This window comes from Fistularia commersonii, chromosome 8 (assembly GCF_037954325.1).
Source record: "Fistularia commersonii isolate RoL2024-O1a breed Wild chromosome 8, RoL_Fcom_v1.0, whole genome shotgun sequence".
Lineage (NCBI taxonomy): Eukaryota > Metazoa > Chordata > Actinopteri > Syngnathiformes > Fistulariidae > Fistularia > Fistularia commersonii.
This window is the reverse complement of record NC_141291.1, coordinates 3,771,001-3,782,406: the sequence shown is the minus strand read 5'-3', so window position 1 is coordinate 3,782,406 and position 11,406 is coordinate 3,771,001. Positions and strand designations below refer to the sequence as shown.

The 11,406-nt window shown below is 51.8% G+C and overlaps 2 protein-coding genes across 3 annotated transcripts; one reads left to right on the top strand and one right to left on the bottom strand.

Annotated features, from left to right (window-relative positions):
* The first annotated feature begins 2,606 nt into the window (after nt 1-2,606).
* pnn (pinin, desmosome associated protein) lies at nt 2,607-6,836 on the top strand. The gene is made up of 9 exons (XM_086150541.1): nt 2,607-2,727; nt 3,187-3,264; nt 3,475-3,546; nt 3,782-3,857; nt 4,004-4,098; nt 4,181-4,256; nt 4,430-4,585; nt 4,672-4,810; nt 4,960-6,836. Exons 1-9 carry the CDS (start codon nt 2,615-2,617, stop codon nt 6,219-6,221), a joined length of 2,067 nt encoding a protein of 688 aa, XP_086006667.1. The 5' UTR covers nt 2,607-2,614; the 3' UTR covers nt 6,222-6,836.
* A 101-nt stretch (nt 6,837-6,937) lies between these two features.
* Nucleotides 6,938-11,126, bottom strand: gemin2 (gem (nuclear organelle) associated protein 2). 2 transcript variants are annotated; one of them, XM_086150539.1, is made up of 10 exons: nt 10,822-11,126; nt 9,350-9,434; nt 9,139-9,228; nt 8,996-9,055; nt 8,806-8,916; nt 7,860-7,904; nt 7,716-7,784; nt 7,523-7,633; nt 7,380-7,438; nt 6,938-7,286 (listed from the first exon to the last, which is right to left on the bottom strand). In XM_086150539.1, the coding sequence occupies exons 1-10, from the start codon at nt 10,941-10,943 to the stop codon at nt 7,247-7,249; spliced, it is 792 nt and encodes a 263-aa protein (XP_086006665.1). In that variant the 5' UTR covers nt 10,944-11,126; the 3' UTR covers nt 6,938-7,246. The 2 variants fall into 2 exon arrangements, 1 of the variants encoding a protein (XP_086006665.1); XR_015106478.1 differs by having other exon boundaries at nt 7,190-7,286; nt 7,380-7,482; nt 7,548-7,633.
* Nucleotides 11,127-11,406: the final 280 nt, after the last annotated feature.

Below are 11,406 nucleotides of genomic sequence, written 5' to 3'. Positions count from 1 at the left end.
TACGAATGTTGTGCATTTGTGTAAAAATCAGGACAGTTTGCAATAACAGCAGTCTTACTAGCAGAGCTGACAGCGGCCGGCTGTGTCTTACGAAAAAAAACCCGCAGGGGAAGCGATCACGGACTCTAGAGACAGTAAGAACCTCTCGCAGGACGTTATTTGTACAAGCGTCGGCGGTTCTTGACCATTGCGTAACAGCTGTCGGGGTTCGGTGTGTCCGCCGAGTCGGAGGGTTGTTGTTACAGGATCCGCGGCAGGAGCTGAGTTAAGTCGCCTGTTTTTTTGTTTGTTTTCTTTTTTCTTTTTTTTCTTTTTTTTTTTGTTTCTTTTTTTGTTTCTACCCCCCTGCCCCCCCACCCCCCCCCCCCCCCCCCACCCCCATAAACGGACGCGGAGCCCCTCGGCGTCTGTCCCGGGGTGCAGCACAGCAGCGGGTCCAGACCCCCACCCCTCCCCCACTCCCGGACTGAACCCGAACGGCAGCTGGACGAGTTCTCAGACGGTTAGCCGGTCTGTATTTGCAGAAACCTGGCCTTCATCACGGCTCAGACTCCCACCTCCTCAGTCTTCCTCCTGAAATCGCTTCTAAATTCGGTCTCATTGATCCCCCGCGGGTCTGATCATGCTCTCACCTCGTCCTTTCCCGTCGTTTTTTTTTTTTTCCTCTGAAAGCCTCCCAGCTGCTCCTCCCGGGTTCGGTCCGCAGGACGCCGCCCTCCGACGTGGTGTGGGACCAAACCTTATAAGCCGACAGACTTTTTATTTCCTCGATCCGCGGCGGTTCCGTTGTAGAGACAAAGGGAGGGTTCGCACAAAAAAAAAAAAAGAAAGAAAACCTTCACGTTCAATCTCTGGGCCTCCGGACGGAGCGGGGAGGGGGGGTCAACCTGCCGAATGTTGATTTGAATCAGTGTTGAATGAATGCTTCTCTTCTTTTAGTCAGTGAATAAAAGCAGAAAAAAAAGTCACAAGCCGTCCGTTCGTCTTTCTTCCCGTCGTTTTCGAACAATGGAAGACCTCACGTCCAGGTGGACCTGTTTGCAGCAACAGGGTGTTCGGGAGGGAGGAGGAGCCAATTCCAGTTAGAGGCGGGGCTTAACCTGGACCAGTCAGCTGTCAATCATTCATTCTCACAGAAAATGTTTGTTTTGGATGAGCCCGCTGACTGTCTTGGGACTGTCGGAGGAACATGGAGAACCCGGAGGCTCCATACACTCGCATTTAGGAAAATACATGTTTCATGTTTTTTAAAAAACAATTTTGGGCAGAAGTCACAGCCAAGCATCCTGGTGGTGGTGATGTGTTTTCAGTGCTAACACCTGATCCCAGCCTTGTTCTAGAGGAGCAGGCGATCAACAAACCGCTGGAAACCATGATTTAATTCCGTAATCCATCAGAACATTGTAACTGTGCAGGACATGCAGTATTTTTACCGCCCATGTTTGCATTTTTGTTTTTAGCTCTTTTGTTATTCACTCATTGCAGGCTCATGCTGTTCATCTTGAAGGAATGGAACAAGAGCTGGGAAATTAAGGGATTTGGTGCTGGTGTGAGTAACAGGTGGTGAAAATCCTAATTCCTGCAAATTAAAGTCTGACGGAAAGACTAATCCGCCCGCGTGGCGCTCCATTATTTTGCGCCCCGGCCTTTGGGACTGTGCCGTGACGCGCCTCTGATGAAAATGGGAGCTGGGCCTGGTTGCCTGGCGACAAACACATCACAGAGAAAGGTCGCGCAGTGAACCGAATCCCAGGTGAAGCAACGGAGGTTCAGCATCCCGACCAGGGAAATCAAGAGCCTGCTGCCAGCCGTCTGGCGCAGCAGGGCTCCGCTTTGATACGCCCGAGGTGCAAGGCCTGCTTGGGTTTATTTTCAGCACAACGCTCGCAGGTCTCCTGAATCGCAGCAGGTTCTGATGAAGTTTCCTAGAGAAAGGCAGAAGTAACCTTAAAAGCCAGCATCTCTGTAACCCAAATCATAACGGATCAGGCAAACTCACTCCCTCCACTCCGAGTTATCGTGCAAACCGAACAGAATTTAATCAATTTCACCTTTGTCTTGTTATACAAAAACCCCTGATGTGTCGCTCCATTTTTTCATTTCATACTGTAATATCCCTGGTGTCACATATGTATTGAAAAAATATTACAAAGTATGTTTGTTTTCAATACAACCAATAAGATATCATGACACCTCATGCGTTACATGAAAATATGTTTTGCATTTATTGATAAGAATAAGAATAAGAACAACTTTATTTATCTCGAAGGAAATTGTTGTGCCAGAGTTTCAAGTAAAAACATAACAATAATAAATAATAGTAGGAAGGAGGGAGAATAAGAAATCCAAATAAAACCATAAAGTGTCAAAGTCGAGGCTATGAAGTGTTTTAAGGTCTTAAAAAGTACAAACATTTGAATTTTCCCTTCGGCTGAAGGAAGAGGAATTAAAAAGTCACCCGAGTTTATTGTGCAAAATGTAACGCGTTACCCTTTAAATTTGAGTCCTCCGCCGCTAGGGGGCGCTGTGGTTCCGGCAGCGACCTGCGGTTAGAAGAAGCCCACAAAAAAGCAGAAGAAGAAGAACACGTGATTCGCGCTAACTGGGGGGCAAGATGGCGGTGGTGGTGCGGAGCTTACAGGACCAGATCGAAAAAGCAAAGGAAAGCCTGAAAAATGTGGACGATAATATCCGCAAACTCACCGGACGTGATCCGAATGAGTCGAGGTGAAACCCCCACGCCGCTAACCAGCCTTTTGTGCGCGTTTTAATTGAAATTTAATTTAGTTATTAGCATGCAAACCACTGGCTAATTGTGCTAGCATGAGTCGGCTAGCTAGCTAGCCAGCGAACATGCCTTCCCGCACACTGCTAGTTTGTTGACGCTAGTCATATCCCAGTCAACGTCCCCCAACTGACTCGCACCGCACCGATCTGATCGTTATTAATAAGTATTTTAGGATGTAAAATAATCCAATTTGAAGACGGGAAATTAAGAGATATATTAAATGAACCGAGGCCCGGCAAACGCCGCTACGTTGTTCTTCGTGATCAAGGCCCCTCGTCGGCGCTCCGTCAGAAAACGCGATTCTTACGCGGTGCAGCTTTATTGCTACCCGCCGTGCGTCACTGCCCGTTGGAAGTTTGATGTTTCCTCCTTTAAACTGTAACCTTGTGTGCACGCAGACCGGGCCAGATGCGCCGGCTCGGCGGCCCCATGGCAGGGATGGCTGGAGGTAGAGGCAGAGGATTCAACCTGCTCAGGTAACAAAAATAAAATAATCGCAGGATGGTATTCCAGCAGAATCACCCATGACCACTTTGTATACCTCTAAAAACGGTTTCCCGTGCAGTGTTCGTTGTAGCACATAAAGTTGTTCTCATCTCATCTCACATCACTCTTGTTTGCGCTGCAGATGCTTTTTAAGAGAGGGGAAACACTGAGTTCTAATCCCGTTGTTTGTCCTCCTTCAGGCGTAGTCTCTCGGACATCGGCGGAGGAGGCCCTCCCGCCAAGCAGAGGGACATCGAGGGAGCCCTGCTAAGGTGAAAGACACATCTATTCCATACCGGTGTATTCTTGAATAACTTTTCCATAGTTTCTGTGGCACCACCTGTCTCTTACACCTGACGCTGCATCCCCGGCACAACCAACACCTGTTTCAGTATCCTAAAGAATTTAGAATTATTATTGCATATTCAGGTTTGATTCCTGGATGTCAAAAAGCATTCACTTGGTTTGTTTTGAGCTCCCTGTGTGTGTGTGTGTCTGTGTGTACAGGCTGGCCGGCGACCAGAGGGCCCGCAGAGAGACGCGCCAGGAAAGCGATGCGGAGGACGATGACGATGTCAAGAAGGTTGGGTGGAATTGCTTTAATAGTTGGAGTTAAAATCAGCCCGACAAGTGTCCTCTCTGAGTCAGACACGATCTGCGTGATGTGGCGAAGTTCTACTCGTGTTCGACGATCGGTCGTCAAAACTCTCCGTTGTTTCTCGCCTGCAGCCAGCATTGCAGTCGTCTGTGGTAGCTACCTCCAAGGAGAGAACGCGCCGAGACCTCATCCAGGACCAGACGATGGACGAGAAGGGCAAACAGAGGTGGGACGCGTGGATCCCGTCGTGACGTCCGAACCTTCAGTCTGTAGTTCTTATTTGTTTGTTTTTTTGCTTCCTTTGCCAGGAATCGGCGCATGTTCGGCCTGCTGATGGGCACCCTGCAGAAATTCAAACAGGAGTCCAATGTTTCCTCAGAGAAGGTGCGGAGTCTCTTTGTTTTTAACCGACCGCAAAGGGACTGCCTTTTACTCGGCACAATTCTTAGACTGGTCCCAGCTCAATGTGTGCTGCGAGGGGTCGGAGTTTTCGTGCGTGTGTGTGTGTGTGTGGACTTACGTTTTTTTTTTTTGTTTTTTTTTTCTCCTCACCGCAGCAAAAACGACGATCAGAGATCGAGCAGAAGCTGGAGGTTCAGGCTGAGGTGGAGAGGAAGAAGGTGGAGACGGAGAAGCGTGAGCTCTTTGAGGAGCGCCGGGCCAGACAGACGGAGCTGAGGTTACTGGAACAGAAGGTTGAACTAGCTCAGCTGGTAAGCAAACACTTCGGGTCTCGGGAAATCGGCCGCAAAAATGTCCGCTGACACGCCGGGGTTTCGCGTCTGTCTTCGGCCCGCAGCAAGAGGAGTGGACCAGCCACAACAACCGCCTGGTCAAATACATCCGCACCAAAACCAAGCCTCACATCTTCTACCAGCCCGGCAAAATGTGCTCCGCCACGCAGAAACTCCTCGACGACTCCACCAAGAAACTCAATGGTCGGTAACTTCCTTCCCTGGCGTTAATTCTTAACTTTAACTGAAAATGCACATTCAGGCGGCAGCGGCTTGCAGGTGCGGTCGCTGCAATGGTTCGAGAGCCGCTACCCGCTAACGCTAACGCTAACGCCGCGCTTGTCTCTGCGCAGCTGTGTTCGAAGAGAGGCGCGAGGCTTTCGCCGAGCACCTCAGCAAGATGGAGTCTCGACCCCGGCGACAGCCCAACCGCGACCAGGACGGCGTCTCTGCGGCAACCGGGACGGACCACTCAGCGGAGGGTAAGCCAGCAGGTCAGGTAGTCAAGGTGACAGGTAACAAGGGAGACGAAGAGATGGAGGAGGAGGAAGAGGAAGAGGAGGAGGATAGAGAGAAGGAGGGGGACAGGAAGGTCACAGTGAAGGGGGAGGGGGAGGAAGGAGAGAAGGAGGGGCTGAAGGATGACGAGGAAGGGATGGAGCTGGTGGAGGCAGGGAGCGAGGAGAAGAAGGACGAGGAGGAAGAGGAGGACGAGGAGGAGGAGGAGGGGGCTAAGAGCAGAGAGGACCAGACTGAGAAGGGAGAGAAGGAGGCAGGTGTGGAGTCAGAGGAGATGGAGGCGGAGGGAGGCGCAGAACAAGACGGCAGGGGCAAGGGGGAGGAGGAAGAGGAGGACGAGGAGGAGTCAGACAGAAAGGAGGAGGCGCCCGCCGACCTTCTCAATGAAAAGATCCAAGACGACAAATCATCCGAAGCGGCGGCGGTCGGACCCGACGCCTCCGAAACCAGCCCGCTGCCTCGGCCGAGCCCCGGGGAGCCGGCGCGTCCGTCCTCCGAGCCCCAGAGCGGCCCCTTGACCCAGGAGCCCCCGGCGTCCTCCGACACGCCCGGGCCGGATCCCGTCCCGCCCGTCCCCGAGGCGCCGGCCTCAGCGGCGGAGAATCAGGGGGCGGAGCCAAAGCACGAGGAGGAAGCGGTCAAAGCCGCTCAGCCCGACTCCCAGGAGGCTCCGGGCGGAGCTCCGGCGGCCGCGAAGCTGGACGGGGAGGAGGACGGCGGCGGCAGGGGGAGGAAGAAGGAGCCGAAGAGGGGCCGCAGCCACAGCTCCTCCACGTCTTCCTCCGGCTCCTCCTCCAGCGGGAGCTCCTCTTCCTCCTCCGGATCCAGCGGAAGCTCCTCGTCGTCCTCGTCCTCTTCCTCGTCCTCGTCCACCAGCCGCAGCCGGGACGGCGGCAAGCGGAAGAGGAGGCCGTCGGGCAGGGACAGGAAGAAAGAGGAGCGCGGCCACCGCAAGAGAGGGGGGAGCAGCGGAGGAGGCAGGGACTCGAAGGGGCCCAAGGAGAGGAGGAAGAGGAGGAGCGACGAAGGCAGGGCCAGGTCTTCCCGGGGCGATAGGGAGCATAAAGATAGAGACAGGAAGGACAAGAGACGCTGAGGCGGCTCCTTCGGAGGGGGGGGGGGGAATATTGTCCCCATCTGCTGTCTCACAAATTGAGTTTTTAAAGCGACGTTCACCCCACAGCAGCCCCCGAAATTCACCTCTTCGTCATCTTCTCCGCGCGGCCGAACGAGACGCGTAGTGTTTCGAGTCCCTCCGACTCGTGGACTCGGGGTCGAAAGCTGGGGGCGGTTCCCCCCCCGCCGCCTCTAGATGGAGCCGCCCGGAGCTGTGAGACGAGGGAGCCGCTCTTGACGAGTCCCATTTGTCCGACGGTCGGCGTTTTTAAGGGTTTTTGCGGCACCGCGATGTTAAAAGGTGCTGTTGAATGTTTTGCTTTTTTTTTTTTTTTTTTTTTCCCCCCCATTCTGATCACAATGCCAGACGGGCGTCCCCAATAGTTGTGTCGGCAGTCACACTCACCACAGTAGTCATTTTCAAAATCAATGTGCTAATGCTGTCAACCCCCCCCCCCCTTTCTCTTTCTTTGCATTTTTGGATCCATGTCATGGCCACGGCGCCCTGTGATTTGCTCGAATACTGGTTTCTGAAAATGTTTTCCATTGTTTTGTACCAGCTAATCTGCTTAAAATTAAAGGTTCGACACCAGTAGATGTTCGTTTGGGTTTTTCGTTTGGCCACCGGTGTCCTTCGGCAGGTTTCCCGAGCAAGCGGGCTCCTCACTGTCCTCAGGCACGACGCCGGGGGCGGCATTTGATCCAAAATAAACAGCTTTATTACAAAGATGGCAAATATGAATGTAATAACATCAGAGTCGGCTTGTCGATCCGGTGAATTGACGCAAGAGACCGGATCCGCTCAGTCCGCTGACCCCAGAAGCAAGCGGTTCAGCCTCTGCCGTCAATTCCAAGGCCGCAGTAGCCGACATTGTCCACACGGTGGTGCGGTCTGACACACACACACACATTTAGATCCGCAGGTGGAGGTTTGCTCCTGCAGGGCGTCGCCGTACTCAGTAGATCTCGGTGCTGGAGGTCGGAGCCTGCACGCCATGCGGAGCTTTACTCCGGCTCGTCCGCCAGGTCGTTCTGCTCAAAATACCTGCAGGACAAGAGATGTTCAGATCGTTAAGCGGAGCTTCAGCTTAGTAAATTCTGTCAGTTCGGTCCAGATGCCGAGCAGGATATTAGATACCTCGCAACGAGACAGATTAGAAGGTTGAGAGCAGGTAGCCTCTCGTCTTCCTGGGTCTCCTGAAGAGAATAACAGTGGAGCCGACGTGCGTCGTCAGGGTAACCTACCGAGAGAAGCGTTTTAGCTTAAAGCGAGGGTCCTACCAGAGTGCTGCGAAGGTGGGCACACCTCCTCGCCAGCTGTCTGATGGAAGAATGGGCTTCAGGGATGAGAGGCTTCTCCAGGCAGGCCAGCAGGGCGTACAACCAGCGACCCTGCAACGTCACCATCTCGGCGTCAGCGTCTAGGAAACCATGACGATGCGGGAACGCCGTTGTGCGAAGAAACCGAGCTCACCAGCTGCGGGACAAAGTCCCCTTCCTCGAACCAGCCGATGAGGCTCTCCAACACCGTCAGCACCGTGGACTGCGGGCGAAGGCGCGTTAATGGAGATCCGGCGAGGATGTGGAGCTAGTATGTCTGCGAGGAGGTTCGACTCACCTGGCTGAGCCTGCTGACGATGCTTAAGAACGGTGGGAAGCCAACCTGGACACACACACACACACACACACATTTGTAGAGCTCCTTCACCTATGACAGGGGTGTCAAACTCAAATTCACAGAGGGCCAAAATTAAAAAAAAGAACATTGTCGAGGGCCAGACCAATTTTTTTTTTATTAATTTATTTATGTTTTTATTATCTTTAAGATACAGTAAACGACTGTATTAACCATCCTAATATATTACAATTGAATTTTTGCTTAAATACTGAAACCAGAACAGGTTTAAGAAAATAATAAAAACAATGGTGAAATAATAATCATAATTAAATAATAAAAAATTAAAAACGGCCACGTAAAATGCCGACACTTCGAGCCCCGAGTAGAGACAGACAGTTCCGGCACTCGTAGAAAAATGCAGCCGCAATTGCGGGACGATTGCCACACATCGAGCCTGCTCCATTTCCCTTCCGTTCGTGTTTTGAAGACACGAACGAAAAGTGTCGCGGACGGCAGTGCCCCTTCTATCGCTTAGCGGCAGCTAAGCTTAGCTTCCTGCTCCACATCGGGAACTCCCGCCCCCAGCACCGGCTGCTTTCCTATTGGCCGCGCGTAGATGTCGTCACAGCGTTTTGACGCTCGAATTAAAAATGTCTTAAATCGGGCGTCAAGCGTCAAGGCGTCAAACGCCACCCTTGCGATGTCGCACATACACAATGAATGGCTGCGCTGACGCCACCCAGCGCTTGACGCGTTCAATGTGTAGGCACCTTTAGCGGTACGTGCGCTGTATAACGGGCCGGCGGGCCAGATGTAATACATATTTGAAATCATCTCGCGGGCCAAATATAATTGTAGTGCGGGCCAAAATTGGCCCGCGGGCCAGAGTTTGACATGTCTGACCTATGATGTGCTAATATAACACCATTTATTAACAAATCCAAACCTTTTTGTAGTCCAACGCTGGTTCTTCATCCACGCTGCAGGACGAGGAGCCCTGAAGGACCGCCTCCCCCAAGCAGAACCTCTTCCATCCCTCCTCGTCCGTCGGCTTCGGCTGCGGAAACACACACACACACACACTCAGCGTGCCACTCCCGTGAGATGTTTGAGAAATTCAGGCCCTGAAACCTCACCATCAGCATGTTGTCGTCCAGAGAGCGACTGCCCCAGTGCTGTCGGTTCTTCGCGATGCTCTGGAGATTTAGAAACACAACCGTCGAACACTGGACTCGTCCCACGTCAGCCGGATCTCACCGGGAGGCTCCCTGGAACGTACCTGCCTGACGTCCGAGAAGCTGCCGACCTGCTGCTGCTGCCAGCGGTGGCTGGGGCAGAACCCGGCCGGAGCGGCGCTGCACACCGCCACCTGGAACACAGCGAGAAGCTCGAGATGTTCCGCTTTGCATCCCGGCATCATCGCGCAGCCCTCTTAAAGACAAAACTCTGGGTACACATGTGAAGATGCTCCGCTGTGCACAACTACTCACAGATATTTGAGCCGTTTGATTCTTCTTCAACTTCTTGGGGTCAATCTGAGCGACCACCACCTCGGGACACAAGGAGGCCTCCAATCTGATTTGAAAACAAAAAAGAAGACGAAGGATCAACTGGTGACCATCAGGTTGTTGTTGTTGTTGTCAGGCCTCTCGGGGCTGCGGCCTGGTAAGAGGTGTTCGATGTTCCGAGAAAACGCAACATCAACTGAAAGCTCAATGCTACACTTAAATGTAAAAGTTGTGTATTTGATAAAAAAAAGAACAGTAGAGTCACTCTGTTGTCTATCATCCGTCAAAAACGTATCAATCGGTGATGAAAATAACCCCCCGCCATCATTTGATCCTGCAGTGCAATGGAGGAAACTAGCTTGTCCCACTCAACACTTCTTCTTTTGGCTTTTCCCGTCAGGGGTCGCCACAGCGAATCAACTCTCTCCATCTAACCCTATTCTCTGTATCCTCCTCTCTCACACCAACTACCTTCATATCCTCTCTCACGACGTCCATAAATCTTCTCTTTGGTCTTCCTCCAGACCTCTTGCCTGGCAGCTCCAATTCCAGCATCCGTCTACCAATATATTCACTATCCCTCCTCTGCACATGACCAAACCATCTCAGTCTGGCTTCTCTGACCTTCTCTCCAAAACATCGAACATGTGCTGTTCCTCTGATGGACTCATTCCTGATCCTCTTCATCCTGGTCACGCCCAAAGAGAACCTCAACATCTTCATCTCTGCAACCTCTAGTTCTGCCTGCTGTCTTGTGGTCATTGTAACAGTTTCTAGTCCAAACATCATCGCTGGTCTCACCACTGTCTTGTACACCTTTCCTTTTATTCTGGACGACAGTCTTCTATCTCTTGGTACCCCTGACAGTTTTCCCCACCTATTCCAACCTGCTTGGACCCGTCTCTTCACCTCTTTTCCAGATTTTCTGTTGCTCTGGACTGTTGACCCCAAGTACCTGAAATCCTCCAACTTCTTGATCTCCACTCCCTGTAGCCTCACCGTTCCACCCGAGTTCCTCTCATTCACACACATATATTCTGTCTTGCTGCGACTAACTTTCATTCCTCTCCTTTCCAGAGCATACCTCCACCTCTCTAGATTTTCCTCTACCTGTTTCCTGCGCTCACTACAGATCACAATGTCATCCGCAAACATCATGGTCCATGGAGATTCCTGTCTAACCTCATCTGTCAGCCTGTCCATCACCATTGTGAACAAGTAGGGATTCAGAGCTGATCCCTGATGGAGTCCCACCTCCACCTTGAACTTTTGTTACCCCTACAGCACACCGCACCACTGTCTCACAGATAGCATACATGTCTTGCACCAGTCTAACACACTTCTCTGCCACTCCACTCAACACTGAACGTCTCAAAAGCTAACATTAGCTTTGTGTTAAAATTCGAGCACGCTGGAATATTTGTGTTACTCAGAGCGAAGATGAAGGTGTTTACTGGACTTGTCGGAGGTATTCCTGGGGGTTTCTGGGCGGCCCGTCCGGCTGCGGCCCCGCCGAGGCGCCTCCGAGGTCCACCGGCAGCAGCTTCGGCATCAGCTCCTCCACGTCCGACTTCATTTTCCGCCGTTCGATCGCGAATATTGATGGAACAAGTAGGTGGCGAGGTGTAAAAAAAACGCTACAAAATGCAACAAAACCAGCTTCGACGCCCTGGCGGACGGTTTATTTGGTGTCGTTATGTGTTTTTCCTTCTCCGGACACTATTGAGCCAGCAAGCGGCTACTCGGACGCCATCTTGGCGCTGTCGCGTTAAAATGACGTCATATTCATGCGCCGTGATTGACAGCTCACCAAAGAGGAGGCCAGGTGGAGGAGCTTTAGCTTTCCAAAAACAAATCACTGTGTTTCCCCACGTAATTTTAAATACTCCACTCTTAACTAGAAATCTATTTCATGAATATTTTAAATATTAAAGCGCAATAAAGTCCCCTTCGATCTGAGAGCATGCCAGTGTTTCCGACGGTTAATGATTACTCCTCTATCTTATCTTTGCTCAGGCTGCACGACCGCAACAAACCGA